This window comes from Aristolochia californica, unplaced genomic scaffold (genome assembly GCF_029961685.1).
Source record: "Aristolochia californica isolate CCGP_79_NKW_82.1479 unplaced genomic scaffold, dmAriCali1.0.hap1 SCAF_12, whole genome shotgun sequence".
Classification (NCBI taxonomy): domain Eukaryota; kingdom Viridiplantae; phylum Streptophyta; class Magnoliopsida; order Piperales; family Aristolochiaceae; genus Aristolochia; species Aristolochia californica.
In genome coordinates, this window is record NW_027181793.1 from 30,169,282 (window position 1) to 30,194,373 (window position 25,092).

At 40.4% G+C, this 25,092-nt stretch overlaps 4 protein-coding genes across 6 annotated transcripts; 2 read left to right on the forward strand and 2 right to left on the reverse strand.

Annotated features, from left to right (window-relative positions):
• Window positions 1–819: 819 nt before the first annotated feature.
• LOC137945371 (beta-glucosidase 12-like) lies at window positions 820–3,728 on the forward strand. Its single transcript, XM_068791241.1, has 12 exons — window positions 820–1,071; window positions 1,181–1,250; window positions 1,533–1,591; window positions 1,682–1,757; window positions 1,835–2,000; window positions 2,076–2,328; window positions 2,409–2,524; window positions 2,600–2,817; window positions 2,901–2,932; window positions 3,057–3,159; window positions 3,247–3,355; window positions 3,436–3,728. Exons 1-12 carry the CDS (start codon window positions 886–888, stop codon window positions 3,605–3,607), a joined length of 1,560 nt encoding a protein of 519 aa, XP_068647342.1. The 5' UTR covers window positions 820–885; the 3' UTR covers window positions 3,608–3,728.
• Window positions 3,729–3,752: 24 nt separating this feature from the next.
• Window positions 3,753–8,321, reverse strand: LOC137945369 (protein NETWORKED 2A-like). The gene is made up of 2 exons (XM_068791237.1): window positions 7,892–8,321; window positions 3,753–6,725 (listed from the first exon to the last, which is right to left on the reverse strand). Exons 1-2 carry the CDS (start codon window positions 7,983–7,985, stop codon window positions 4,003–4,005), a joined length of 2,817 nt encoding a protein of 938 aa, XP_068647338.1. The 5' UTR covers window positions 7,986–8,321; the 3' UTR covers window positions 3,753–4,002.
• Window positions 8,322–9,093: 772 nt separating this feature from the next.
• Window positions 9,094–11,226, reverse strand: LOC137946864 (type I inositol polyphosphate 5-phosphatase 8-like). The gene is made up of 7 exons (XM_068793151.1): window positions 11,133–11,226; window positions 10,943–11,042; window positions 10,745–10,855; window positions 10,074–10,670; window positions 9,703–9,963; window positions 9,266–9,455; window positions 9,094–9,153 (listed from the first exon to the last, which is right to left on the reverse strand). Exons 1-7 carry the CDS (start codon window positions 11,224–11,226, stop codon window positions 9,094–9,096), a joined length of 1,413 nt encoding a protein of 470 aa, XP_068649252.1.
• Window positions 11,227–16,360: 5,134 nt separating this feature from the next.
• On the forward strand, window positions 16,361–20,423 carry LOC137945370 (TORTIFOLIA1-like protein 5). Of its 3 annotated transcripts, none has more exons than XM_068791239.1 (5): window positions 16,361–17,351; window positions 17,441–17,552; window positions 18,028–18,590; window positions 19,648–20,130; window positions 20,253–20,423. In XM_068791239.1, the coding sequence occupies exons 1-4, from the start codon at window positions 16,482–16,484 to the stop codon at window positions 20,101–20,103; spliced, it is 2,001 nt and encodes a 666-aa protein (XP_068647340.1). In that variant the 5' UTR covers window positions 16,361–16,481; the 3' UTR covers window positions 20,104–20,130; window positions 20,253–20,423. The 3 variants fall into 3 exon arrangements, with proteins under 3 accessions (XP_068647340.1, XP_068647341.1, XP_068647339.1); XM_068791240.1 differs by having other exon boundaries at window positions 16,361–16,751; window positions 16,998–17,351; window positions 19,648–20,423; XM_068791238.1 differs by having other exon boundaries at window positions 19,648–20,423.
• Window positions 20,424–25,092: the final 4,669 nt, after the last annotated feature.

Genomic DNA, 25,092 nt, shown 5'->3' on the forward strand with positions numbered 1-25,092 from the left:
AATGGGAGGGGCTCGGCGATGCACCCCCCACTCCCGATCCCGATCCCAACTCTCCTCGAACCGGACCAACTGAACTTGACTTCCATCGAGCTCAGTTAATTAATTTAAAAGAGCTGATTTTTGGAACTCGCACGCGACTCGAGCTCGTAACGTAACGAATCGAACAAAGACGGCACCCAGCCGAATTCGAGCCGACTCGGTTCGAAGACACCCATTTGTACTCCATAATGGAAGAGAGAGAGAACACGAGTTTCCCGTATCAAACGAAGTCTTCCCGAGAAGGGCGAGGGAACAACGGCGACAGCTGCGGCAAGTCTGGTCGCCTGCAAAAATTTCTATTCCCAATCGTTTCCACGTCAGTTTACCTAATATATTATTGACAAACTAGACTTCAATGCCCGAGGAAGAATCGAGTACAAGCTGTTTGTATTATAAAGGATCAGAGTTACATATAATGTAATCATGTTACAAAATCATAGAATTAAAATTCGATGGTAAATTAGAAATTTAATTACAATGAATCACACCCTTCACATCATTATACTGTATGCACATAATTTTCTTTCATCTAATTAGAACCCATCTTTAGATGCTTAATTTCATTGAGCAGCCTGCAGCGTACACGAGAAAACTAAGAGACTCTGCGCGTGCTCAAAGTTCGAGGAAGTTTTACTGAGGTTATTGGTAGTTTGGGCTTTGGAGTTTGGTATTCGATGAATCACATTCAGGGATGGTTAGTTTCTGTTCCACTTTTTTATTACAAGTGTTTGTTGTTGGTGGCAGTCGCAGACACACAGTTTGTTTCCTTATAAATAAGGCGGAAGATGGGGGTAAAGATGAAGATCGAAGTCACCTACAAACCAGACTAGGAAGAGAGATCTGGGAATGGAGCTTACAGCTTCTCCTCACCTCCTCTCCGTCATCTTCTTCCTACTTGTTCACGGGGTCGCGGCTTCCGCCGGTACCAACCAGGGCCAAACCGACGCGACAACCTATGAGACACAAAGCAGTCTTAACCGGACAACTTTCCCCGCTGGGTTCATTTTTGGCACTGCTTCTGCTTCTTATCAGGTTCCATTTACAAGCGCGACCTCTCTCTCTCTCTCTCATGCTTTGTTTTCTCTTCGCTGATTCAAACTTTTCAAAGCTGATATGGGGAAAAAATGGGATGGTTTTGCAGTACGAAGGAGCTGCATTTGAAGGTGGAAAAGGCCCCAGCTTGTGGGATTTCTATACTCACAGATACCCAGGTTCTCCTTCCTGCACTTCTCTAAGCGTAGAAATCGTTCAAAGCCATCGACTACAGTTTCTGATTATGAATTTTCATAATTTATTTGTGTGAGACAAGCTGTTTCCATCGTAAAAAGAAACTCCCATCATGAATTGCATTTGAAGCCAACAAAATGAAGTTGGAATATGTTTAGCATAATCTTCCAAGTCAATTTCACTTTTATATTTGTATTAATAAGAGAGAACTTGTGGTTGAACGAGTCTGCGAGACTTTGAAAGCTAATAATAGAGATGTTGGGCAGAGAGGATAAAAGACAGAAGCAATGGAGACGTCGCTGTAGATTCCTATCATCGCTATAAGGTCTGCTGCCGCCCTTCATTTTGTCTCTTTATTCCATTTAATAACTTTTTTTTTTTTTGAGGACTCTCGTACCCATGTTCGATCTCGCAGGAAGACGTGAGACTTATGAAAGAAATGGGGCTCGATGCCTACAGATTCTCCATCTCTTGGCCCAGAATCCTTCCACGTACGTCCAATTTCTATTTACATTTTTTAATCGAAGAAAAACTCATTTCTAGCCCATTAACATCGATAAGATTACAGATGGAAATCTTCGCGGAGGAGTGAACCAGGAAGGCATACGTTACTATAACAATCTCATCAACGAGGTGCTCGCCAACGGACTAAAGCCCTTTGTGACTCTATTCCACTGGGATACTCCTCAAAGCCTTGAAGAAGAATATGGTGGCTTCTTAAGTTCCAAGATAGCGTAAGCTTCTCCGTTTTTGCATTTCATCTTTATCACTCTGGGTAATGAAGCTTACCGTGGATGGTAATTTCACAGGCCGGACTTCCGAGATTATGCGGACGTCTGCTTTAGAAAATTCGGTGACCGAGTGAAGCACTGGATAACAGAGAACGAGCCGTGGACTTACAGCATGGCTGGTTATGATAAGGGAAATGCCGCCCCTGGTAGATGCTCTCCTTGGTTTGCAAACTGTACTGGCGGTGATTCATCGACCGAGCCTTATATTGTAGCCCACAACCTCCTCCTTGCTCATGCGGCTGCTGTCAAACGTTACAAGACTAAATATCAGGTAATTACAGTCGCAAACTAAGAATTAAAACACTGCCATGAATACATGAACAACCTTTCGAGCTGACGAGCTGGTTGCAGGCCTCTCAGAAAGGTTCGATCGGAATAACCCTGGTGTCTCACTGGTTTCTACCCTCTTCTGGGTCCGTTGCAAATAGCGATGCAGCTCAACGAGCTATCGATTTCGTATATGGATGGTGAGTGAAAATAACACCAGATCGTGATGATCCTTGGCCAGCCGAGACATTCTTACTAACTGGTGGTTTGTACAGGTTCATTGACCCTTTAGTCCATGGCGATTATCCACTCACCATGAGAGAAATTGTTGGAAAGCGACTACCCAAATTCACCAGAAAACAGTCTCGTCTGGTGAAAGGATCCTTCGATTTCATCGGATTAAATTACTATACTACTTATTATGCAACAGACGGTGGGACGCCTAACAGTGTCAACCTGAGCTACTCAACTGATTCCCACAGCATTCTCTCAGGTAAACCAAATAGGCTGCTGCTAGTTGATGAACATCTGATGTTATTTACTTGGTTTCTTTAAAATTACTATCGTTTCTGGCAGGCAAACTCAATGGAATTCCCATCGGCCCTCAGGTAAGCTTACGATCTCTATAAAAAAAACCCATAAATAGTACTACAATATCTTAAATAGATCTTAGACGCCTAGAGGGTAGAGATGTATTGCTAGCACCAGCGTTTCAAATGAAGCTCCGCGCAGGCTGCTTCGAGATGGCTATTTGTCTACCCACGAGGAATCCGAGAGCTTTTGTTGTACACAAAGAGGAGATACAAGAATCCTATCATTTACATTACGGAGAACGGTAACAAATCCCCTTATTAAATATTACGAGAATGAGTTCGCTGCTATCAGACACGGAGTTCTCAGTGAGTTATTGTATGATGTGCAGGAATAAGTGAAGAGAACAATGAGACTCTACCGCTCCATCAGGCCCTCCAGGACCCTATGAGAATCGACTATTATCATGGCCATCTTCTTAACGTCGAAGAAGCCATCAGGTATATATGAGTTTAAGCATCTTTGCTTCTACGTAATTTATTTATCCCCGCTTTCTGAGTTAATTTATTTGCATTGGTAGGGGTGGCGCAAGGGTGAAGGGTTACTTTGCATGGTCGCTTCTGGATAATTTTGAATGGGCAGATGGCTACACAATTCGGTTTGGAATCAATTTTGTGGACTTCAAGAATGGGCTGAAGCGATACCGAAAGCAATCCTCCTACTGGTTTGAGAAGCTCCTCAAGGCCTACTAGACCAAGCGCTTGTCTTCTATGTCTAAGAGTTGGCTCAAAATTGAAATCAAGTAATGGTTGAAGGGATTAAATAAATTTGCTACGAGGATGCCATTATGTGCACTTTGTAGCTTCAACCTAATCAAGCCCACTGAATTTGGTGAAATATCGGATTCAAGGAGCTCCTATCTCCATGAATTTAAAGCAGCTGATGAGAATAACCTGTTTCCATTTGGTGAAAATCGGGACACACTCTTACACCTCAAACTTTCAAAGTTATGTATAATTACAAAATAGCCTAAACGTTCAAACTACATAGAATTATATGAAGTTAGACTACACTGAACAAACGGCTAGAACCTAAAAAACAAGAAAGCAAAAATTGAAACGAATGAAACAGGCTAATGTGAGCCAATTTACATAGATGGCCTGCTTCCTGTTTTCATCGCCTGAAACTGCTTGTGAAATGCTGGATTCATCATGCACGAGAAGATTGATGGCTTAGACTTCTTGGACTTCATCCCGAATATGAATGACCTCAGTGGAATCCGAGTCCGACCCGTTGTGTTCCTCGTACAGGGGAAGTGGTGGTAGTGGCTGTGGTGACCTTGTCTGAAGCCTGATTCCCCATATTTCTTTCTTAATTTTGAAAGGATCTTCTCAACTTCTGATAGAAGCCCCATTACATACTCTAGACCTGCCTGAAGCTCTTCTGCAACCGTATTATTTTCTTGTTCAATGTTCAATACTTCCCCTTGAAATTTTGCAGCTTGTAAAGCTGTGAACTGTATTTGTTCATTCTCGAAACCCAACTTTAAAACTTTTGAAATCTCTTCTTGAACCTTTGCTAAGGATGACAATTTGTGCTTCAGTTCCTCTTTAAGCCACGCATTTTGATTTAGCCAGCCAGACATTTCAGCCCTTAGTTCCCTCAAACTTCTGTCCACATTAGCAATTTCCGGTTTCTCCAAAGCGGTAGTGGTGTTAGAACTACTGCTTGGTTGTTTTTTCTTCTCCTTTAACTTTGAGCTTTCAGTCTTTAACCCCTGTATCGAGGTCTGGAATTTCTGTATCTGGTGGAAAGAATTACTAAACCTCAGCCAAAATTCTAGGTTCTCAGCTAATAGTCCATCTATATCTCTCCGAAATTTTTCTTCAACTGATGAAGGAGAATTTGGTTCATCAACAGGAAACATCGCACTTTCTTCTTCAGTTGTGAGGGGCTTGCTTGATTCATCTTTTTTTTCAGCCGAACCTCCTTTTTGATTGTTTGGAGCTGTTTGGTTTGAATCATCTATTATCAAAACAGGCAACAAAGATTGTGATGTGTCAAGCTTGCTTCGCTGCCTGCAATGCTGTGATTTTTTAATTTCTGCCAGACGGGAATCAGTAGCTTCATCACCATTTTCAATAAGATTCAGCTTTTGCTTAAGGGACCTAATCTCCAAATCCTTCATGGTGTTTGCACTTTTTAATTCTCTCACTTCTGCCATTGTTCGAAAGATGGTTTCTTGGTTCTTCTTTTCTACGTCAGAAAGCCTTTTCTTGACATCCTTGTAGTTTCGAAGAATGGATGTGTACTCTGTTAGCAAGACCTTTTCTCTATTTTCCATCCCATTGAAGAATAACTGCTGCCACACTGGATCTTCAAACTCCATCTCAGGTCCTACTCCATCTATTTTGTGAAAAGCATTAGTACTAATTTGTCTCTTGGGTGAACTCTTCCTTCCAGTTTCCTCCCCTTGTTCAAATTCCTCTTGATTGACTTCAACATTAGCCTCCTTAAATTGATCATGAGATTCCTTTGGACAAGGTCTGGGATTGCTGGTCTCATGTATGTCCTGTTTTGCACTTACCGTCACATCCTTTGAGTCATTTGAGTCATTTGAAAGAGACAGTTCATTTCCATTTTCTTTGAAGGCTTCACTGGAGTGTGTCTGGGTCTGACTAGTGTGATCCTTAACTGAGAGTGTGAGGTCCTGAATCCCGTGTAACTCGTCTTCCACCTGTTTTAGCTTCTCACTCAAATTAGTTGATCCATCAACCAAACTGACCTTATCATCTTCCAAGGTCTGCAAATGTTTATCAAGTTCATCAGTCTCCAATCTTAATCTCTTTATGAGAGCAGTCTGTGAGGAAACTGAATTTTCCAAACTAAGCACTTTGTTCACAAGCTCATCAATCTTCTCTGCCAGCTCAGATACAAAGGGAGAAGTATCAGGATTCACCTTGCAGTATTCTTTTACTTTCTCATGTATAGATAAATTCTTTTGATTGAGAATGTCAAAATCTTCCACCAACTTTTTAGCAGCAGAACTTGAAACATCAGTATCATCAGGAATCTTATTTTCTGAAGGATTTTCAAGAAACTCCCCTGTAAAAGCCTTTAGTTTCTCCTCCACATGCTTCACCCTTTCGGATTCAACTCTTGATTCTTCAACAGACCTGTTCTGTTTCTCTTGCAACTGGGCCAAGGTTTCCTCACAAGACTTCAAAGCTGTTGCTGCCATTAAAGCTCGAGCTTCATCATCCTCAATCACTGAATCTACGTTAAATTCATCATGCAATTCAAACACTTTCTCTTGCATCTCTGTTATGTGAGATTCAATGTTCCAATATTTCTCCAGTGCATTCTCGTATGAGCTTTTCACAAATTCCTTCTCTGTCTGGAGAACTAAGATATCTTTTTGAAGCTTATCTATCTCTTCCCGTGCCTTGTCATTGGCCAAACCAGTACTGGGAGTCCCCTGATGTTGTGGTATTTTGGGAGGTAAGTCAGGATTCTTCCCTTTCTTTGGCATCTTGATATTTAATTTTGGGATATCTGGTAAATGTTTTGGAGCTTTTGAGGGATCTACAACAGAATCCAGTTTTTTCTGCATGCTGTCTTCCTCCTCCTCTTCATCCATAGGGAACTGAACTTGATCAGGGAACATATTAGCTATGGTGTTGTTGGCATTTTGCAACTCTCCTGAGATATGATCATATCTTTCAGCCAAGGCTCGGTATGCCCGATAAGTTTCTTCCACAAAATTTATAAGCTCTGGCCTTTTCCTGTAATACATTTCAGCTCTCTTGGCAAAGGAATCTGCATCCTCTTCAATAAGCTTTAGGATGGATGTAACCTTATTCTCCATATCTGCAGTCAATAAATTCACCACAGATAATCATTAATGTTACGGCTTCTTCTGCAGCTATTAATTCAATTACTGTTATTACAAGTGCTGAAAATCAACAGTCTTCTAATTGTCTATATATACTGTGTTTAGGACAAGAGCAAGACCAAATAGGAGGTAAACTCTATTATGAATTGAGAATTAATATGTCTAGTAATTTACTTCTCATTTATCTGTAAAAGCTGAAATATGTAGCTCCACAAAAGCTGCCTCCCAGGTAGTTAGAATGAATATGATGTAGAATTCTAGAGGCTGACAATATTTTTTTATTTTTTTTTTATTTTTGGATAACAATGAGAAGAAAGATTTCGTTAAGAAGGCTCCCAAGTGAGAAAAAGATAAGAGTCAAGGCAGGCACAAAGAAAAACACTAGGAAAGGATATTGAAGGATAGTATGAAGCACACAAACATTAGATATTGCAAACTTGTGAATTTCAAAAAAATTAAAATTTGTTTTGGTTTACTATTTTTTTCGATTTGATTTGACGGAGTAAATAATTTCTAAATCATTAGTGTGTCCCCCTTTGTCCCATCTGTTTCTTTCTTCAATTTTTCTTCAGATCAACATCGAGAAGTACTTTTGCCAAATCAATCAACAACCAAGAATTAAAAAAAACAACAACATTTTGAGAGGGGTCAAAACTATGAAACTTCTCTATGGAGAGAAGAGATCTGTTATTCACTCCACTGAGTCAAAGAAGCCCAAGAAAAAAAGGTTTCACTAACCCGAAATCCTAATGTTTTTCACATCATGTATAGCAGGCATGATACCCAAAAGCTCAACCAATTCGGACATTTTAATTTTTCAGGCCTGCAAGAGAGAATCTTTCTTCCGTTTTCTGATCTTTAGCACTGTCATTACGTTGAATGGGAATCACACTTAATGGCGAGTTGTCTACAGAAATGAACAAATAATTTTTATTTTTCTTTTTCTTTTTTATTCACAAGTTGTCCACAACAATGTATCTTGCTGCACTTACCAATTTTAATGAGATTCAACCTGTTAAAAAACTGCCAATCCTCGGGAAATTTCGTAGCCAGTGGAGAAAACGTTGTCACCCACCAATCCAACAATAAAAGCAAAAGAAGTCATCGAAGATCAAGTGAGAAGAAACGATGGTAAAGATACCTTGGAGGTTTTGCTCCAGCCATTTGGATTGTCTCGTCCTGATGTGGCTGACCAACCACCAAGAATAGGCATTATTTGCGGCTCTGTGCAGCATCTTCCCACTCTATCTCTCTCCCTTTCTCTATCTTCTCTGCAAGTCTAGAAGAAAGAGATTGACAGTTGCCTGGAAGAGAGAAACCTGACTCGCTATCTGCCACTTTTCTTTATTGTTCATCATCTACAGAAGGAGGAAGGGAGAAGGAAAAGGAAGAGGAGCTAAAAATAGAGAGTTGTTAGTAGCTATAATGGACGATTAAAATTTGTGGGGGGTCGGAGGAAGAAGAGCTACGCGATAATCGTGGGGCGGTGGGTGGGCAAATCGACGGAAAGGCGCCGAAGCAGGGGAATCCGCATTCTCGCCATCTTTTGAATCAGAGAAGACGTGCATGTCATTATGTGTCTCATTTGGCTTCAAATTAATTAATCATTGCCTTCTGTTTAGTATTCGAAATATCGTAGCCCGACGAACGAGTGTCAGGCCTGCACTCCTGCCTCGAACCGTACATATCTCATTTGAGTCTGAGCTAAGCTAACTAGCTGAAGACCCAAACAAATTCCAAACTAGCCAATGTGCTGCCTAATTCAGAGTGCTTAGGGCTAAATGGGTTCCAAAACAGGGCACTTGAGAAAGACATAAATTGATTGATCCTTTTTCCCATGTTCCAGTTAACCTTTTTCTTCTTTTCCTTCGTCAACTCTCACGTGGTCTGAAACTCTTCTGGAAATAAAGGTGGCCGTGGGCCGTGACTCTCACTTTTTCCACGTCTATTTCTTTCTTTCCTGTTTTTAACCCAAAAGTCATGGGCCAGCTACTGCCATGCACCAACCCAGAATGATACGGGGCATGTGGAAGATTCCCCAAAACATCACGAGCCAAAAAGCAAAGTAGGGTGTAACCCTTAATTGAAAGATATGTCCTTCTCAATGCATACATTAGGTATTATATCTGGATACTCTAAACAATGGAATTGCTGAACAGATCAAGCCCAAAAATATTGTTGAGTTGGAGTTCGTCCTGCATATATAAAGCTAGATTAATTGAGGGAAGTGTGTATTTGATACGGTTGGGAAAATGTAGTGTATATAATGGGACACCTTAAGACAGGATCTACACTCGAAGCTGTAAAGATAAACTTGATCTTCTATCTTGCCCAGGTGACTCCTCAAATGTCCTTCACCAGCAGCGAGAGCAATGTGTTTTCGGATTTGCAGTCTTCATCGTTCTGCATAGTGTATACATGAACTTACTATTATTGCTGAAACTGTCACCGTAACAGAGGCTGTCAAATTGAATTCAGCTTTGAGATGGGAAGGATGAAAGAAAAGATTACCCACAGGTTCATTTAATGAAGGAAGAAATGTGGAGAGGGTGGGGAGGGCAGCGATTAGTGGGTTTGTGCACCTCAACGTCTCGATCTGTATGGAGAAGAGAGCCGATACTGGTCTGTGATCGGAAAACTTGCTCTCACTGCGATCGTATGATAGCTGCTTCACATCTTTTCCGAACCATAGAATTCTATCGCACCTGCCATTGTTGGTCTACCTTCATCAGCAACACCTAGTTAAAATTGAAGAAAACAAATAAAAGAATTTGTACTTGGCTCAATTCGGTCCCCTAAGGAACAAGGAAATGAGGCTGAAAATTAAAATCCGATCTATAGGTTGCAGGAACTGATAAAATCCTTGAAGATGATGAACTGAAGTGCTAAAAGGTAATTAGGTTAGGATGAGATGCGAGTCTATCAAAAGTGTAGATTATTTTTCTACTGTACCACGCCGGCGTTCGTTGTTTCTCGCCGTATCTATTCGGAACTCCACCTGAATATCGATTGCAGTTCGAGGTCGAGTATTTGTAAGTTGGTGCAAACTCTATATCGCCTTCCCTCCAACCTCTGAAGACTCCATCATTTTGTTCCTTCTTAAGCTGATCAAACTCTTTTAGTGCTTTCCAGTCGTTCTTTTTTATCAGCTGTCTAGCTGAGGAGTCTTCCAAGTAGAGTCTATAGTTCAGATCACCAAACCAGAAGATCCTGCTGTCGAATTGCACGTTACACAGCCAGTTACTTTTTTTGAGAAAGATAAATCAATTTTAAGAACAAAACAAACAGGAAAACTGAGTACCATCGTTTTGTTAACAACTTACTCATGTCCCAATATTGTTTGAGGAAGGGATTGTTTATAGTCATCTTGAGGAGGACGAGGGAAGACAGTTCTTCGAAAAATCTCTGCAACCTGATAATTCCTTCTCGTTTCATCACCCTGCTTCTCACCAGAAGCCAAATGAGCCGCAACGAAGCAAAAACTTGTTCCTTCGATGCACATGCTCACAGCTACAGAGCCCTTGTTACCCAAGTATCCCATGATGCCGCAACCCACTTCGCAGACCTTCACACTGGAAATATGGTATCTCTTTAACAGCTCCTTTTTCACCCAAATACTGACGAAAACACCGACCATCTTCTTACTCGTCAGTATTACGTAGCACCCGCTGGGTTTTCGAGGAAACTCTCTATCTGTCAATGGAGTCTTGGTGGGGAGGGGGGTTCTGGTCTTCTCAGGCACCAAACCTCCATTGCTACCAGCACCAACGACTGCGGTGCTTGATGCGGACGTTTCCAACCAAGGGCATCCATATTTATTGTTTAAAGTTCTATCGATGAGTGCGTTCCATCTTGCAGCGGGAGTAGGATCTTCTGTACCGATCACATTGCTTGTCTTCAGGGGGACTATCTCTTGAAATCTGCAACAGTTTCTTAAGTCGAGGTAACGTTAAGGTTTAAGTTGAGACCCAAGTCGAGAGTGGAAGAGACATACCCGAGGACGTAGATGTCAGCTGCATCCCTGAGATTGAGCCAGTCGTCTAAATCCACGGCCAAGCTCCCCACTGGAGGCCTCCCGGCGAGGTTCCATGTGCCCACGAAGATTCTGAGGTATAGTCGTGACGTTATATTTGGTTGAAACAAAAGGGCTCAACTAGAACCATGATTTGGACCAAATCACTATCCTTCATACCTGAACTCGTTCGTCCTAGTGTAGCCACTCATCTCCATCAACCCAACGAAGTCTTCGTCATAAGCATCGTATTCTGAACAATCATCGTGTGTATCATCTTCTGCAGATCGCAGGAAGAGAAAAAAATATGATTTCTGGAAATATACGTTGATCCGGAGAATTGCATAGTAAGAGACAATAAGAGAGAAACCTGCATCATGAAAATTTCCGAATGGTTCTGCTCCTTGGAACTTCCTTTTGAGCCACTTCCCTAAGCGGTCTCGGCGACGCTTATCTTTTTCCATAGGAGCGGCAAACAGGAAGGCCCATCACCGGCCGAAAGGGAAGAAGGGATTTGCACGTTCGTCTTCCTAACCGATCGAGTCTTTGTATGAATCGCCATCCTCAAGCTGGTGCTGAGACTAGACAGGACTGGAGTACGGACAAGTTGTCAGCCTTAGTTAATTAGAACTAGAGCGAGAATCCCAACCTCGAAACTCAACTGGTTCTTCATATCATATTTCCTGGTATGTATTTTAATCGTAAGATATGGAAATTTACCTTCTCTCGACGAGGTTGGCTCATAATTAAACTCATTTCAGTCCGACTAGTTTCATTGAAATCTGTACGCGTGAAAGAAAATGTCTCTAATATGTAGAATTTGCTGAGAAAATTAATATCTTTCCCAACGAATTTTAAACTCGCTGCTACAGTTCAAATTTTGCTAGCGAATTTTTAAATTTTCTGGAAAAAAATCCTCAAGAGAGATTCCTGCTCACTAGGAAGGTGCTGCTTAAATCGAATGATATATTTAACATATTCAATTAATTGAAAAACTTGTATTATCCCTCCATGACCAAAGCAATATTTGGTGGAGGTGGAGCAATATTTGGGCTATTTGTCTCGTTTTGATTCGTGAAGTTGAAACTCTTGTGAACTTTTCAAGTTAGAGTGAACTTGTCGGGTGCTCTTAGCTCACTTGTTTACATGTACAGAGCAATTATTAGGTTGAGACTGATTATTATGAATTGCTTATAGTTCTTCATTTACTGATTTTTTTATGATTTATCAAGAAATAAGGAGTCAGTATATGTATAATTTGAAAACCTTATGGAATTTTTTTTATACAATTTTCTTGTTATATACATTTGATTTTTATAATTTAATTGATTAATTATTACATAATAAATAGAGAAAATAAAATTTTTTTAAAAATAATTAAAATTTGTATGCTTTTCCATATAAATTCATTTTTCGCAGAGAAAGCATCAAATAATATAAATATTAATAAAATACCATTTACCTGTGAATTTGAAAATTTGCTGGTAGAGAACTACCTCTCTACAAGTGAATTTGGCAATTCATTGGCATATATTTTTATTTCTGCCAACAAATTTACAAGTTCGATGATATAAATTCTACCAATGGAAACACATAGTGAATTATGCCAGAAATTCTTTCTTTGGGAGAAATTTTAGACTTCTGCTAGTGAAAAAATTACTAGTAGAAGCCTATTTTCATGTAGTGACTTGAGTTTGTAACGATATATGTCAAATATGTTGTGTAGTAAAAAACGCTTAAATTTTTTTTTCCTACCTGCATACCCGTTCGAACGACCATGGTTCATCCTAACAATCTAATACAAAAAGGAAACAAACAAATTCATGCCTAAAAGCATGACTAACTAAGAAAAAAAGGAAGAATCGTTATTTTTGCCCAAAAAAGGTGAGAAGAATAAAATGGACAAAAAGAGATGACTATATTGGAAGAAGTCGACTACTTAAGTTGTTGAATGAGAGAATTGAAGTATCAAAGGTCAAATGACTCAGCTCATGCATAGAAGTTAAACACATCAGTGAGAAATATAAAGTCTTGAAGTAAAAAGACAAAAAAAGTCAAGCATATAGTAAAAAAAGAGTAAAAGGAGTCGACCCCTTGACATCATAGAGAGAATAAAGTTTTGAAATATGAAATTAGTCAGCCCATTAAGCAAGTAGAAAGAAAAAAATGACTCAAACCCTAATAATAAAAACTTTGGAAACAAAAAAGGAGTTGACCCTAGTTACATTGAGAGCATATAGTAGGACTCGTTAACATGAGAGGACTCGACCCCATTAAGCAAGCATAAAAGAAAAAGAAGTCAAACCCTAGTTACAATAACTTTAAAAAAAAAAAAGTCGACCAATGTATTGGAGAACATACAATAGGAGTCGACCCCATTTAAGTGAAAAATAGTAAAAAAGATTTGACTCTACCTAATAGAGATTTCTAAAAGAAAAAAAAAGGCATAAAACCCTATAGGGTAAAAAATCAAGGGGAGGATTCAACTCTAATGTCAAAGTCATTGGAAGGAAAAGAGTCGTGCCCTTGGCCCAAGAGTCAACCCCATGCTATAGAAACTCAAATTTCCTGAATGTCGGACTTAGATTTGGAAGTTGTAAGTCTCCAAGTCCTATAAGTGACCTACCAACATGTTAAGTGGAAAAAATATTATTTATTGGTTATTCTTTCATAAATTTTGAACCTAGTTTTTGCCTACTTTGCTAAAATGTCAAAGGTAGCCTTATACACTCATAACAACTAGTTTTTTTTTTTTAATATTAGAATTTGTATTATTTAACTCAAACTTGGCCCAAACAAAATTACTCTTCCATAGTGAAAACCAAACCTCCTAAGACCTCACAACAGAAGATTTTAAAAGTTTTTGCCTCCTCTTCTATGTACTAGAATATTTTGGGGAGTAGACTAACAATGCCTAAAGATTATCTATGAATTTAGTATGTAATTACTTTTACGAGTATTATTGATCATTGTGCACGAACGTAATTTGTAAAATTGACCTTATATTTTGAATTAATTAAAAATACATAAAAATTAAGAAGAAATATGAAAAATCAATTCACCCTATCTTATTGTTGTTATCCAAACATAGAAGAGGAGGTGGCTTCTACAAAAATATAGAGGCCAGGAGTGGGGGACTGAACCATCCCCGAGTTGGGATGAAACAAATGGCCTACCAAACAGAATGCTTATTTCGTAGCCATCTACAGATGGGTTGCTTAGACGCAGTTAGAAATTCACTCTGGTGAAAAGCAATTTTTGGACTCTAGAGACTTTCGAATCTGATGCATATATATCAATTGAGATGACTGAGACTGACGCGGTACCACCAACAGGATACAACCAAATGCAATTGGTTAGTTCGTATGGGACCAGCAGCTTCGTCTTTCAGAGACTGATAAGAGTCATAAAATTTACTCCACAGAACCCTTTTTATTGATTTTGGGATCGCAAGATCTCTGAGTGTGTTAAGTAATGGTTGGGTTTAGTTGGCGAGTCCATACCACTTCAGTCATTGATTGACATGGATTGAGTTACACCTTCCAACCAATCGTTAGATCACACGAACCAAATCATTTCCTTATGCTTCTCTATAATTCTTTTAATCCTAGCAGAAATAGTGTTAGTTCTCGGCCAGTATTTTTGAAGTTATAGCACCAGTCGATAGAAGAATGTCGTTTTGCTCCACAAATGGGGCCTGAAGAGTATATTGCTTACAATCCACTTAAAGCCCTCCTTAACCACCCACAAGAATGTTATAAACTGTCGTGCACTTATGCGGGCACTGCGAAGAAAAACATCCACATGGTGGGGCTTCATTAGCAACTTCCATTTGTTTTTTTTTTCTGAAGGGGAGCTAAGGATGTTATCTGTATTTGTCATGTAAACCTCTCCGCTACGCAAGGAGCCAAAGGACCGAAGCATGATTGATCCCCACATGGGAAATTATGAAGAGTAGCCTCCTCTAAAGGGCACATGGGATGAGCTCAGAAGAGTCAAAACGCCAGCATCTACTGCGACTGTAACGATATGGATTGAGAAGAGATAAAGAAGATAAAATTTCTGAACACGATCGATCCCCACCTCTATCAACAACTAACTAAAATCCAGTTTCTCTAGATATGCGTGGCGGACACATGATGGCAGTACAGTCTTATAAGTGAGAAATATGTCCCCGGGATTAGGTGACGAGATTCAGGGACTCTGGTATGTGTAACACATGTGGATGGGATAAAGGGCAGAAGCAGGGGAGGGGATGAGAGGCGCCGCGCTTGGCCATGTGAGGAGCGGATCAATGGAGGCTGCTGCTCCTCAGTCAACCGGCAGAGAACGACCGACGACCGACTACTCTCATGCATGATGATGGCCCATCATAAATGGTGCTGAAACCGATACTGTATTTGGTGCATGCACCATCACCTTGCCTCTGGAGCCTGGACAATGGCCATGTGAATAGTTTCAGCAAAAATGTATTTTGCAGCTGTAAATTTTGTGGCTCAGCAGTCAAAAAAGTACTGCAGAGGGGTCAATTTTCAACATCAAGTACGGGTTTTCCTGTTTTTTTATGTTTTTGTTAAGATGGCTTTTTCAATGGACTCTGGCTCTCTCAAGGGGTATGATATTTTTGTGAAAACTAGGTTCTCTTAAAATTGAAGGAAAATGAACCAGAAGAGAGAACAGAGCTGCTCATTTTGGAAATGAACCTCTCACCAATTGTTAGGAACATGTCACATTACTGGTGACCAAACTAATGTGTTCATCACAGTCAATTAATGGTCATATGAACCATCCTCGGAGATCTGGTAGAAGAACAAAAACGATTCGTTTTCCACACTTCCATGTAGAATCTCTGCACAATCACGTGACAATCACTAATATCTGAACCAACCCAACCCAACTCTGCACGTACCGTCAGTGGGAACTTGTAAGCGCGAAATAAAACTAATTTCAATGACATATTAAATGTATTTGCTTATCTTAAAAACATATGAAAATTAAAAATCCATTCATTAAATTTCGTACATGATGCAAGGTTTAAGACAAATAGAAGACATGGGAGTAACATTTGGATAATCTACTTCCGTAGGGTGGGCCCCCACGGGACACATACATGGAAGCCACATTGAGAAGATCCGGTTTTCCCTTGCGGTGGGCCCTGTTTACTAGCGATTGCTACCTGCATCAGGGGCAAGGAGAGTATAAGTGCATCTCAATCATTTGATTGGCTCTTCCGAATGGATTATTAAAATACACACACAGGATGCTCCCATCCGTTTTGACAATGGATGGACCCCACCACTCGCTGCGGTTACAACTTTTACACGCTGCAAGTCCCTTTTTTTCCTTTTCTCTTTTTTCGCGCCACTTTTAATAACTTCTCTAATGGACTGTGTACTTAGAAATTTGTTCTTAGTTTCCGAATTTCTGATTAAGTCGAAAAGTGAATAAGAAAGAAAAGATAAATATGGAAACTCTGTAAAAATCTCTTCTCGCGCAATTACGGTAGAAAGCGATGCCAGCAGTTGAGTGTAGTGAAAAGAACTCTCTCTCTCTCTCTCTCTCTCTCTCTCTCTTCTGCACTCCTCCTGGCATGTAGTTTTATAACTCCCAGGACACGACCCGCTGGAAAAACGAGAAGACGGAGGGAAGAAGCCCCCAAGGATCCGGCCCGAACAATCTCCGCCGGCGCTCGTTGGTGTCCACATTGTCTGAATCTTAAATGCCAGAAGCTTACTCGAACGCGCGGTCTTCTTTCTCTTCCCCGGCCATGGCACTCCCAAAGCCTACTCCGAAGCGTTCTTCTCAATCCTCTTCTCCCGCCACTGATCTCAAGTACAGAACCATTTCCTGTCTTAACAAGCTTTCAGATCGGGATACCTTCACGATAGCATCCGCGGAACTGGCGACGATAGCACAGACACTGACTCCGGATTCATTCTCCCTGTTTCTTTCCTGCATCTATGACACAGACTCTTCACACAAATCGCCGGTAAGGAAACAATGTGTCCGCCTTTTCTCCACTTTGGCGGTGGCACACGAAAACGCCCTCTCGCCCTTTATCCCCAAAATGCTGCAGAATGTTCTTCGCCGCCTCCGAGACCCGGATTCCGCTGTGAGGTCCGCATGCGTGGACGCGATTAACACCGTCGCCTCTCGTGTTACAAAGTCCCCATTTTCGGTTTTCCTGAAGCCATTCTCCGAGGCCATTCTGATCGAGCAGGACTATAATTTGCAGATCGGGGCGGCGCTGTGTCTTGCTGCGGCAGTTGAGGCGGCGCCCGATGCAGAACCCGCGCAATTGCAGCGGATATTGCCGAGATTTATGAAGCTTTTAGGATGTGACAGCTTTAAGGCGAAACCGGCTTTGATTTCCTTGATAGGGAGTATAGTGAGTGTTGGCGGTTCTAGGAGTGGAAATTTGCTCGGTGTTCTGGTTCCTTGCTTGGTGGACCTCCTAAGCAGTGAGGATTGGGCGGCAAGGAAGGCCGCGGCCGAGGCGCTTTTTAAGGTGGCCATGGCCGAAAGAGATTCGGTGGGGGAGTTTAAGCATTCGTGTTTGACGGTGTTCGAAGCACGAAAATTTGATAAGGTGCAGAGAAACTTTGTTTTTCTTATTTACAGTCCCCCTGCATTTTTGTCTGTCGGTGCTTACTATTTTTTTTTTTTTTGATGATGTAGATTAAGGCTGTGAGAGAAACAATGAAGCAGATGATAGATACATGGAAGGATGTTCCTGGCGTTCCCTTGAGTGTTGCTTCGCAGCCAGATCAATCTAAATCATCTTCCAGAGGTATTGAGTTTTATCATTATTCATAAGAATTTCTTTGCTGGGCTATTTGATATTTCATTTCATTATTCTGTGTCATTTAAAACTACGCATGCATATCCTGATAGCGTTTTCGGAATCGGATGGGTTCCTGATATTAGGTTCCTTTTAACAAATAATGAACGAGTATAACTGTTTTTGAAATATGAAAATAGAGAGGGAAATCCTCGTTTTTTTTTTCTTTTTTTTTTTCCTTTTTCTTAATATGTAACGTAGTTAATTTATTTACGGGGTAGCTAAATGAATTGTATAGAGTGGGCAAGTCTACAAATTTTAACTCGTGCATTTAATTGGAATTGGAAATCTAGTGGTTCTTGTGGTAGCGTAATTACTGAGAGAACACTGGCAGTTATCTTCTTGTCGATCTCGAGATATTACTTTATTCTTTGAGAATTCCCATGTTTATGGCTGCCTAAACATTTATTTTGGTGTGATTTAGAAAATGCAAGTGACGGACACTTCCCTAATGGTTTTCAAAGTACCAGTACTACGAAGACAGACTCATCATCTAAAGAAAGAAGGTATTCATCCACAAGTAGATCACCTCCACCCCTGGCAGTAAATGCTTCTACTACCAACGGCAGAAAGAATGGTGAGAGAAGAGTCATCTCTCCTTTGTACCGGAAGGTTGACCTCAAGAAGCCCACAGATTGGGAGATTGAGATTGCCGTTCCACATTTATGTGAAGACAAAATCCAGAGTGGTAAGGGGAGGGGCTGTCAGGTTATTGAGCAAAGAGACTGCAACTCACGAGTACATCCTGATGTCAAACGAGCTCTTTTCGATAAAAATTGTGATGAGAAAACACGCAGGTTTGGTGTGTTGAAGTCACAATCGCGTGTGGTTCCAATATATGACAAAGAGAGTCCAGAATCTACTTTTGTGGTCAGTAATGTGATGGAAGAATCTCAAGAAAGTCAAAAAGCTGGCGATTTATCCCTAATTCGTAAACAACTTGTGCAGATTGAAAACCAGCAGTTGAGTTTATTTGATCTTCTTCAGGTATGCCCGTGGAAATGCTGTATCATTTCATTTTGTGGCTCTTGAAATTTCTTCTATCACTTACAGAAAAGAAACAATTTGCTGCATGATAAGGGCTTGATTTTGAATCAGAAGAGATAGTGGACAAAGTTGGTGATTGAGTCCTCTTTTTTACTTTTAAGATTTTGAATTCATTCAAATGGGTCTCCTTCATCTATCTTGTGATTTCTTGTGTCTTAGTGACTGAGGTTTTACCCATCAACTTACTCGTTCCATTTTGCAGTCTCTAATTGATATCATGGCAAAGCTCAAGTTGTTAGAACAGCTTAATTTTTGGTTTTATGTTCTGTTTTTCAAGAATTTGCTCTTTTTTTCACCTGTCCCACTTTTTCTTATTTGAAAGTTTTTGAAGAGGTCCTCTATGAATAAATGGAAAAGAAAATTCAAGTGCCTTCAACTTGTTCGGTTGTAGTACCATGCTACCAAAGCAGGGCATTTCTTCCTAGGACTCAATGAAACTTGGGTTGTCATTGGGTATATCTTTGTTGCTGTGGTGACCCGTTTACCCTGCATTCACCTGGTCAATGGTCTCAAGTTTTTTATTCTATTACAAGTTCAGTTTAACTTCAAGATTGTGATTCAATATTCAAGATCACTGGCTGATCGGATTTACTCATTTCATAATATATTTGTGAACCAAAATTCTTGTTTTAGGTAGTTTACCTACAAAATGAATGGTATAAACTACTTTTGTTTTGCGTACTACTAGTTAGATTGCTCCTTTCGGGTCCCCTTTTTTTTTTTTTTTTTGTGACAACAATGAGAGAGGTTCCACCAAAAGTGAGATTGTTCTGTTTACTAGATTAAAAAGCCATAAAAAAAATGCTGAGAAACAACCTGTTATTTTTTCTTCCCTCTAATCTTACCATATTTTTTTTCTCAAAAAGTAAATTTTGAATGTTGTTCATAGTGTCTTCTCCTTGCACTTGGACATTACATACAATTCTTGTAGAATAGAATGTAGTTTCATTATGAAATGCCTGGTATAACTTTAATGTTCTGTTCCTCCCATCTGTAGAAATTTATTGGGACCTCACAGAACGGAATGAGGTCCTTGGAGACAAGAGTACATGGCCTTGAGATCGCACTGGATGAGATCTCTCATGACTTAGCTGTCTCAACAGCAAGGATGACGAATTCTGACCCCGAAGGAAATACATGTTGCAAGTTACCTGGTGCAGATTTCTTGAGTTCAAAATTTTGGAGAAGAGTAGAGACAGGAAGATACTCAGGCTCTAGGTTTCCGTCATCCGGCATCCCGCAATCGGCTGGCGAGTCATATATGCTAGAGAACTGCAGGTTCAGATCCCATGGAGGCTTTGAAATGAGCCCATTGGCAGAAATCCACTCACGGTCAAGAACAAGTTCAGAGGTTTGTTCAACCAGAACACCAGCAAGTTTTGTATCACATGAGACTGGAAGAAGGCAAGCTGGTGAAGGTGTAAGAGTTCCTGAAGTTGCACCTGTGACCTAGGGTTTTGGCAGCCAACTTGGTAACCAGGTAACCCAAGTTTTCATCATTGGCAGTCATGAATGGTATAATTAAGAAAGAAAATATAAGAAACATATTGTTTTGGCATGGTGGAGCTGAAAAATGACTGGGAACAAATTTCATAATTGCAGCAGTTGTGGTGGTAGGTTGTGATATGAGTTTTTGGTCAAACATTGTTGGCTAGTTGGTGGTGATACTTCCCGAGACAGGAGAGACGAATTAAAGCTTTTTACTGAATGGCGCTTGTAAAAATGTGATCGAATTCATTAGCCAGAATAATACCTGCAGGTATTTCTCCTACAGTGAGTTTGTTGTCCAGCTGCATTCTTTTACGCGGTTCTCATCCGCTTGTATTGCTCTCTCCATGATCATTTTGATCAACCGGACTCCTTCATTAATTCGTGGAAGAAAAAAAAGCCCAGGAATGTGTAATTGCTCCTGTTTCAAGTTTTGATTGATTTGTCCAGCTGTATATCAGGAAGTGCACAAGGATTTATTAATGAGAGTGCAGAGTCGGTGCGACAGATTTCCTTCCGACACCATGATCGTCATAAAGTGTATTTATTCTCCAAACCTTAGTAGCCAACCCAGTTGCTCTGGCTCTAACCGATCTTTTGAAAACTGTAACTAGGTTCAATTCCAATCCAATTTCACGTGTGCCTACACGAGAGTATCTGGCCGTTATTGATCACACAATACCAGCATCTGGCCTCGGGACAAATTCCTGCAAGCGCCATTGTTCGATTGTCGGCGCAACTTATCTCGACTGTTACCCGTGAGATGTTAACGTGTCATGGTTACGTGGCGGAAGGGCACATGGAGTCCCTTCACCTGAATTAGACAGCGACGAGTCCCGGTGCCATCCCATTTTGTTCTTCGTGTTGTTTTATACACTAGGAACATACTTAATACAGCATCACCCTTCGCCGTGACGGTCGCCAATTTGTTCTTCTTTTATCCCTCTTCCAATACTGATTTCCTACACTCGTGTGTACTTACGTTACAGATAAAAAAAAATTCAAACTCACGGGGTCCATGAGATGAGTGAACCGAAAGTAGCCGTCACATGGTTGATAGAGGGAAGACAAGATCGCTATTTTGGTTGGATTCCATGAATTTGCATAGTAAACTCAGTATTTGTTTTTGTCAGATCAAGAGTCCTGTCCATGAACTTGTTTCAAAAAAATAACCATCACATACAGGTTAACCCAATTCAAGGTTGGGGTAAGAGTTTTCTGACTTGGATTCATGACTCAATTTTACACTTGAAAACTTGAGTTAGAATGGTCCGAGTTAAACCGCACAACTCACTGGTCTCATGCCAAGACTCAAGGTGAGTTGCAAGGGACTTGGCCAGAATAGAAAGGTTGAGTCCCACCCTTCGATTCAGCTCGTTCAATCTCAAATCTGAGTCGACTTGCTAAGTCAAAAAATATAATTTTCTCTTCACTTTAATATTTTGTTGGTTAAAAGGAAGTGTAGTAACCCCTAAAACAGGCACAAATGTAAATAAGAAAGTTTGTATTTATACTTTTTCCTCAAAATATGCAGCAATGAAACATACAAATGGCTTTGAAGTAAGTTCGTGACTAATTCACTCTCATGGAACACTAATTCAGTTGACCTTTTTTTCATTGGCAATTCGGTCAATGAAAGCTAGCTCACCAAAAGAATTTGCCTACTTAATCAATAAAATTTGTACTTTGAGGGTGTTATTGTGTTTGAAATTAGTCTAAATTTTAAACTATCGGGGAACTAACTTCAATAAAACGGCAAAATGCTCTCTTAATTAAAACACTGACTTGGCTGCTTATGCTGCTTACATATTCGAGATAACAAAACATGATTGATAAAGATAAAGATAAAGATAATGATAGAGATAAAGATAACTAGTGATAATTATAGATCAAATGTACACTATTTATAGAGTTATAACAAGGACAGTAGATGATGATCCAATTCAATCACTAGTTATTTTTATTTTTTATCTTTATCAATAATGAAAACCAAACTATTTATTCATTCTACTGATAGTAGGTTTGGAGTCATCTTCAACAACCGAAGGACCCTGAAGTATTTGTGGAGAATCTCATACAGTAAATCATGAATCTTCGCTTATGCTAAGTTGTATGGTACCCAAGAGCCCGCACACTTGGCCGGATTCCAACCACGGGGGAACTTGGGGTCAAAATTCAGTTTTAAACAGTCCTACAGCAGGATGTAATGCAGTCATCAAAAGCTGCGATTGGATTTTATGAGAATTCATTCAAGTTCTCGTTCAAACGATCAGTCTCCCAACGGGAGAGTACAGTGAATGGATTTAAATTCATTCATTCTCCCATTGAAGACTCATTTAATCGGGGACCAATGAATCCTCCTAAACATTATCCAAAAAAGAAAAATGCGGTCAAGGCTTGGTGTACCCGATCCCTAATAAGTACCGTCCTCCAAGCTACATTAATATCAGGGAAGTCTTAAGATTTTTCTACTTCCAAATATTACACCTTAGAACTTAATTCGCGGCCACCGGAAAAGATTAGTGCCTGGGAGAGGCCATCCAAGAAAGAGTCCAGATTTGGTGCTTTAAACACCAATCTTGTCGAGCTCCAATCGACTCGAAAATCGCTTCATCTACTCAAAGTGGTCCTTTTTTTCTGAGATATTAAGCTCCGCCTTGTTGATGGAAAGGTAAGCTTTGGCATGGTTTTGGTGAGACTCAAAGATATACTCCGCGACTAGAATGTATTTGAAAGCTGTAAAGGTTGCGTGTGTAAGCTCCTGCATGGCCCATCTGCTCTGCTTCTGGACAGATTTTAAGTACAAAAGCTTCGAATTTGCTAGGATAAAAACAACCACATACAATCAAAAACTATTGTGCTCAGAGGGCACAGAGAATGGCGTCCGGGTTTTCAGTAGCACAGCCTTTTCTTCCTTCGACTGTCTACTCCGTGAAGAATTAGATTGAAACTGTGACGGGAGATATGCATCGAAAAACTGGGTCCTAATTTGCTCGTTTTTAAACTGGTGGGTTAATTCGTTGAAAATGAGGACTTTCCGTCAGGAAGAAAAACCGGAGTTAGGGTTTGGGATAAGTTATGGTCGCAGTCGCACATTTCTTCATGAAGAATGAAGATGATTAGAGGGCGGGGTTAGTAACAGTTTCCTTCATTCTTTGAAGCAGCCGAAGCCTCAGGTTGGTCTCTGCCTCAGCGGAGTTGATCATCGGCTGACTGCAAAAACTGTTTTTGATCAAATCACTGTAAACTATTGAGTTCCACACACTACCTATAGAGCTATCACTGAACGCCGAGACCTAAGCGATTGCATCACGAAGATTTATTTGTTGGTGATATCTCTACCTTACCTTCCGCGCGGTTGGTGTAGATCGGCAAGTCCACATGTCAATGAAACCTCGTTTCGTGCCTGTTTATTTAAACCGCTATTCTGCATCATCCACATGTCAGCCACTCAAACCTAACGAAAGAGTAAGATTAAGAGACTGCTGCATACACCAAACCAATTTTTGTCTTAAAAATCCAACTTTTATCAATCTAATCTCATCGCAATGAACCCTGAAATGATGAAGCCCAAAGCAATGTAAGGAAAAAGATGGCATGCATGTGGACTAATTATCTGGATAGAGATATCTGAATCTGGGAAAAAAAAAAGCATCGAATCCGAAATATTAGATAAAAAATGATCGATAATTTTACCTTACAAGCGGATCGACGTATTGACATTGAGGATATGGACGGGTTGTATAGAAGAATTCTAACCTCTTCATGTTTTCCCACAACTTCCTTGAACTTGAGAAGATGAAGAGAAAAAAGGGAATTGGTGGTTTCTAATTCTAAGTTCAAGAAAGCTGTGGAAAAGAATGAAGGGGTTAGTGAATGGTGGAGCAGGAGGAGGAGGAGGAGGAAGAAGAGGAGGATGGAGAACCCAGTGAGATGCCTCGGTCTTTCCTCTAACGTTTCTTTATAGCACCGGACAGAGAAGAGCGTTGGTTTTTCAGGGTTAAAAAGAAGAGTTAAGTAGTTAATAATTGCCTTCGTGTGCAACTGAATGCCGTTTATTGGCTTGTCAATAAAAAAGAGTCGTCCTCTCTCCTGAAGGCAAATCTACAGTACTCTTTCCCTACCCACCTTTCGTTAAAAGACTGTTTCTCTTCTGCTACTTGATGCGTTGCCATTTTCAGTCTGAGCTCTTGTTCAATCTACAGCAACTATTGATCTAGTAACGCCAATCCTCGTGCCAGATGGCTGTACGTACATGGCTTTAGGTATAGGGAGACGCATTTTACAAGCAATTCAATCCTTTGCATGTAGTTAATTACAGTGAGGAAATTAAGAAGGGAAATATCTCTTGACAGCGAAGACGAAAGAACAGCTCCGCCAAAAGAGAAACAGTTAAGACTCGTCGATGGGCAGACAAGAGAGTGAGTGTGAGCAGTAAGAAGAACAGCTCTTTTACTGTGAATTTTTTCATAAAGTCGTTCGACAATAGAAGCGATTCACTGTCGTTGATGGCATCTTAATTGCAAAGCAGAGTGAGAAAAGGGAAGGAGAATGGATAAGCGTGGCATTGCGTGTATTGAATTGGAGTTTTCTAAAGGGTGGCATTCATAAAAATGTCAGAAGGACCCACCGGGGAAAATAATTGCCGTGGCACAAATGAAGAATGAGGCGAAAAAAGAGAAGCAGATTATTGTTGTTTCGAGCGATGGAAGTGAATGAATAATCCAACTGCCGTGGCCTACTCTACTTTAGTATTTAAATTATTATTACAGAGTTCGTAGGCCTCCAACAGCCTGTTAACGGACCCACGACAAGGACGCAACGGAAACAGACAACCAGCCCGTTTCAGTCACCCTTCGTACTCACCCGTGAAGAGTGAAGACTAAAGCCTGCGAGCTGCTTCTCCTTCGTTTTTACTCTCTGCTCTATAAAGAAAGAGAAAGAGAAAGAGAAA

Coding starts and splice junctions, on each gene's coding strand:
- LOC137945371 (XM_068791241.1), top strand. CDS start 886: ATGGAGCTTACAGCTTCTCCTCACCTCCTCTCCGTCATCTTCTTCCTA. Junction 1,592..1,681: donor ATTCCTATCATCGCTATAAG/GTCTGCTGCCGC, acceptor TCGATCTCGCAG/GAAGACGTGAGACTTATGAA. Junction 3,160..3,246: donor CATTTACATTACGGAGAACG/GTAACAAATCCC, acceptor TATGATGTGCAG/GAATAAGTGAAGAGAACAAT.
- LOC137945369 (XM_068791237.1), bottom strand. CDS start 7,985: ATGCTGCACAGAGCCGCAAATAATGCCTATTCTTGGTGGTTGGTCAGC. Junction 6,726..7,891: donor GCTGGAGCAAAACCTCCAAG/GTATCTTTACCA, acceptor TATTGACTGCAG/ATATGGAGAATAAGGTTACA.
- LOC137946864 (XM_068793151.1), bottom strand. CDS start 11,226: ATGGAAAAAGATAAGCGTCGCCGAGACCGCTTAGGGAAGTGGCTCAAA. Junction 10,671..10,744: donor GCTGACATCTACGTCCTCGG/GTATGTCTCTTC, acceptor AAACTGTTGCAG/ATTTCAAGAGATAGTCCCCC. Junction 9,964..10,073: donor CAAACAATATTGGGACATGA/GTAAGTTGTTAA, acceptor GCAATTCGACAG/CAGGATCTTCTGGTTTGGTG.
- LOC137945370 (XM_068791238.1), top strand. CDS start 16,482: ATGCCAGAAGCTTACTCGAACGCGCGGTCTTCTTTCTCTTCCCCGGCC. Junction 17,352..17,440: donor AAGCACGAAAATTTGATAAG/GTGCAGAGAAAC, acceptor TTGATGATGTAG/ATTAAGGCTGTGAGAGAAAC. Junction 17,553..18,027: donor ATCTAAATCATCTTCCAGAG/GTATTGAGTTTT, acceptor GGTGTGATTTAG/AAAATGCAAGTGACGGACAC.